This window comes from Monopterus albus, unplaced genomic scaffold (genome assembly GCF_001952655.1).
Source record: "Monopterus albus unplaced genomic scaffold, M_albus_1.0 scaffold64.1, whole genome shotgun sequence".
NCBI classification, from domain to species: Eukaryota; Metazoa; Chordata; class Actinopteri; order Synbranchiformes; family Synbranchidae; genus Monopterus; species Monopterus albus.
Window position 1 is genome coordinate 977,804 of NW_018127944.1, and position 4,507 is coordinate 982,310.

Here is a 4,507-nt window from a genome sequence, read left to right on the forward strand (position 1 = left end):
GGCGAACAAGGGCATAGGAAATAAAAAGAGATGCAAAAATGAGAGAAATAGGAAGCAGGGCAAAATACAAGTGTGTGGGGGAAAAAGCCTTTTTTCAACTCGAGATGCACCAATTTGCAATTTTCTCTAAATCTGACCAGCACAGAATCAGAAATATCAGAGTGACAGGTCAAGGCGAGTCGCGCCAGATACCGGCCATTTCCAATCTCAGCCATTTGATCGGTGCATCTCTATTCTCAACAATTAAATAACATGAGGAGAAGCAAATTAAGTTTCTGAGTTTAAACTACCAAAAAGAACATTTGGTTTTTGCTCGCAGTTTGATTAAAAGAATTGACATGAGGTTACAAGAATCCAAGACACGCTGTTATATCCTCTCCTCTCCTGTGTCTTTCAGCAAATCACAGCATCTGGTCTAACAGAGGATTGACCTTATGTTTCCCAGAATCAAGTCTAAAGTATTCATCTGCAACTAACAATTAACAATTTTGTGATAGATTTGATTATTTTTTCAGTAAACTATGGAGTCTATAGAGTGTGAGAAAGAGCCCAACATGACAGTGAATATCCAAAGAAAAGGGGAGGCCATTTGAGAAGCCTGGGTAGATTTGGTGTTTCTGAACAATGATGAATAAACTCCGTTATCTTATGTTTTCAGCACTATTAGAGCAACTGTTGAGAATTACCGGTGAAGCTAGTGGCCCAGGTTATGTTCAGGTTGAAGTTCTTTGAAGCATTTATGAACATGTCTAGATCCCGGTTTGGCTGAGGAGGGAGAGAGGACACAGAAAACATGCTGTCATCATCATCATCATTCTCTATCTCTAAATATCACAGTCTAATTCATGTTCACTGACCTACTGAAGGACAGTACTTATTAATAACTGCTAAGTTTCACAAGTCTTTAAATAGTTTGCATAATGTAGAAACCGGTACATTTTGATTTATGTTTAAACCCCATTCTGTGTTACATGTTGGCTTAGCCTTAAACTCACCGAACAATTATTAACATCCTTAAAATCTGGTCAGGTTAAGCATTTTAAAATGATATGACATTTTTTAGGACAGTGAATGTCTCCAGTTTACCGTATATTTCAAGAATCAAGGCATAATAAAAATGTCAATGCTTCCTGCAACTTTAAAAATGAGTCTTTGTGCACAACTCCAGCTGATCCAGCTGGATCCTGTCTCTGCATGTGTTACCATTTGGTGAAAGCTTTGTCAGGGGGAAGATACCATCTGGAATATTTCATCACCCTCTTGTTTCAGTTTATGTTGCAGATGCTGCAGCCAGGTGAATATGACTGGACGAGCTTTGGTTTGCTGTGTGATGAGTGCGGGTAGTTCAGTTGCTGTGTGATGAGGGTAGTTCACACTGCAACGTCACACTTCACTCTGATGTCATCAATGTCTGTCTGGGCTCCTCAGGGGCTTTTACTTATGAAGTGTCCCGCCAGCAGCACTCAGTCTATTCACTACGCATTGTAATAAGTGAGCGGAGCATGTTTTTTGGTATTATATGTCTCATTATTTAAAATTTAGGCTTACATTTACATTATATGCCATGGTTTTGTTTCCTGTGCTCTGCTGTATACGACTGTGACAGAGTAGCTTGAATACTGTAGTATTTCTAATTATGTAGATTGGCCTTTTCTACGAATGTGGGTCTGCCTTGAAAATGAGATTTCAGTCTCAAAGGTACTTTTCTAATTTAATAAAGATCCTGTTATAATGATATTACAACAATACCGCTAAATAGTTCCTTGTTATCCTGTTTCTCGTTTGCTGAATAGGCCGTGATGTAGCCGACAGGGGTTGGCGCTTGTTATTCCTTTCAAATTAAACCTCTCTCATTATTTTTGAACATTTTACACCAACATACTAAATTTTTACCGTTTTCTTAAATGGAGAGCTATTGTTCGGTATACAGTATGTAAGCTGTGTTGAAGTGACTGTTTTATTTTATGTTTTTATCAACACTGAGCTTTTATTGTCACTAAAATGATAAAACAGACAAAAGGGGAAAAAAGTCATAGGAAGAAGCCATGTTTAACAATAAGTGAAGAAAAAGAAAGCCATCTTCTGGTGCCATCTTTTCTGTCTTTAATCCTAATCAAAGTGACAGCTGCTGTGACGGAGGGGTGTTCTCTGTCAGACTTACCTCCTCAGGTGTGGCCACAAAGTTGATGGCGGTGTAGTAGCGGTCGTCCTCCTGCGACAGGCTGAAGGTGAACTGGTAGTCGATGAGAAGCGTGTCTGTTTGAAGCGATGGAGCCAGAGATGTGGGTGTGGGAGAGCGTGGAGGGGATTACAAAAGATGAAGAGGAATAGCTCGATCAGTCTAGTTTGAAAGTCACACAAGAGCGTGTTCTCAGACAGCGCTCGGGGCAGGAAATTATTCCCCCCACACTTTTTCTATTTCAAAGTTCTATTGACTTTCTTGGCTGCACCTGACAATCTTAAGAGTGTGTTCAGTGATGAAGGTTGTAATGGAGGCTGTCAGCGTTAATGTACAGCTGGCCGTCACCAGCAGAACATCACCTGAGTACATGAAGAGTCCGTGAGTTACTAAACAGGAAGTGATAGTTACTAGGAATGGACCGAATCATGGCTCCATGTGTTCCACACATCTCTGTCCATTTTGTTTTGTTTTTTGTAACAGCTCTCATGTTCTTGAAACTTTAAAATCAATTTTCCATTCTCATCCAGACTTTATTGATCTGCAGAGGACAACCAATTTCCTTTGTCTCTTACTGGCCACACTGGCTCCTATGTCCCCAAATTTTGTGATTTTTTTTCATGCTGGTTCAAATCGATGTTAGAAAATAACACCTACTACAGAGAAACAATTTAGCCTTTGTGCTGCTAATACTCCTTCATACAGGAGACACATGCAGCGTGGATCGACTGAGCATGCAGCTGTAGTTCCACTCAAATTACTGCAAAACACATTTAAACTTCTCTGTACATACCAGAGAATGTATCTGTTTCTTTCAGTCTGCACTCACCTATTTGTACATTTTCAGGCGTCTCTGTCTAAGCTACAGCAGAGCAGCATGGTTAGAAAACAGTCAACGACAAAGGTCGATCCATTTAATTCAACTACTACTGCTGCTGCTACAAGTTGTGTCAGTTTGGATTATAAAATAATTTCAGTGTTTGACGACTATGGATGACAGAGTTTGTCAGACTGATACACATTTCAAGTCACGTCATTAACCACAAATAAGAATAATAATGGCCACAGATTAACCTGCCCTGTGGGCCGCTGTGCTGCAGTCTGTCCCTGGTAAAATGACATAGCAGCAGGGACAAGAAACAGATGGTGCTCCAAAAGCTCCCCTACAATCTTCAGTGATTCACTTTCATCCACATCTCACTTTTGATTTTTTTTTCCACCTGCAACTTGTTTAAAAGCAGTTTCTCCTCTGGCTGTTACCTCTCTAAACATAAAACTACTTTGATTTAAAAGCCACATAACTGTCCTAACATTGACCTGAACAAGGCAGAAGATCCGAGCATCATGGTGCTTTCTTAGTGTGATAACCCCCCCCACCCCACCCACACATACACCCACACCCTCTCACCAAAGGTGGTAATTTGAATTCCACTTACAGTAGCATGTTCCTTTGAGCGGGTTGCCTTGGTAACGATTCTCGACTTCACACCTGAGAGTGAAAGGTGAAAGATAGATGAATAGAAATGAGGCAAAAATGTGGCAAAGAAAGGAGGAAAAGGGCAACAAGAGGAGAGGAAGGAAGGTGCACTGGGACAATTTAGTGCAATTACGTGAGGAAATACTGGCACCACACAGAGAGCTGAGAAAACACACTCGACAATGGTGCGAGAGTTGACCTTCAGTCAGCTGACAGACACTAACAGATGCCTTCTGCCTGCGAAAATATCTCATTCATACCGACAGCCATTCATATGTAAAACTTTATCTCCACTTTTTAATGGATTTTGAGAAGCCCTGTGGCAGTGAAGGTCGGGGTTAAGATAAGTTTTGAAATACAGCTGAGGAGGAACAGCTGCTGCTCCAGTGTGCCAAAAAAAGGACGACATGGTAGGGATTGGAGTTTTCTATAAAATCTCAACATGCTCACATGTGACCTTGGAGCTTTCTTGAAACTGAACTGATTGACGTTTCTTGGAAATAAAAACTAGGATTACTGCTTTGCGATTGTATGCCTTCAGTGCAGTGGCTTTGGTTTTCAAAAAAAAAAAAAAAAACACACAGTGGACCAACACCAGCAGATGACATTGCACCCCAAACCATCACAGACTGTGGAAACTTAACACTGGACTTCAAACAACTTGGGCTATGAGCTTCTCCACCCTTCCTCCAGACTCTAGGACCTTGGTTTCCAAATGAAATACAAAACTTGCTCTCATCTGAGAAGAGGACTTGGACCACTGGGCAACAGTCCAGTTCTTCTTCTCCTTAGCCCAGCTAAGACGCCTCTGACGTTGTCTGTGGTTCAGGAGTGGCTTGACAAGAGGAATA

The 4,507-nt window shown here is 41.0% G+C and overlaps 1 protein-coding gene across 1 annotated transcript in view; it reads right to left on the bottom strand.

Moving 5' to 3' along the window:
- The window catches only part of atrn (attractin), a 129,741-nt gene that overhangs the window by 75,169 nt on the left and 50,065 nt on the right, over positions 1-4,507 (bottom strand). The window contains exons 22-25 of the mRNA XM_020604154.1: positions 3,616-3,668; positions 2,162-2,256; positions 687-765; positions 521-528 (exon numbers count right to left, since the gene is read on the bottom strand). Of these exons, the coding sequence (XP_020459810.1) occupies positions 521-528; positions 687-765; positions 2,162-2,256; positions 3,616-3,668 (235 nt within the window). The remainder of the gene's footprint in view (positions 1-520; positions 529-686; positions 766-2,161; positions 2,257-3,615; positions 3,669-4,507) is intronic.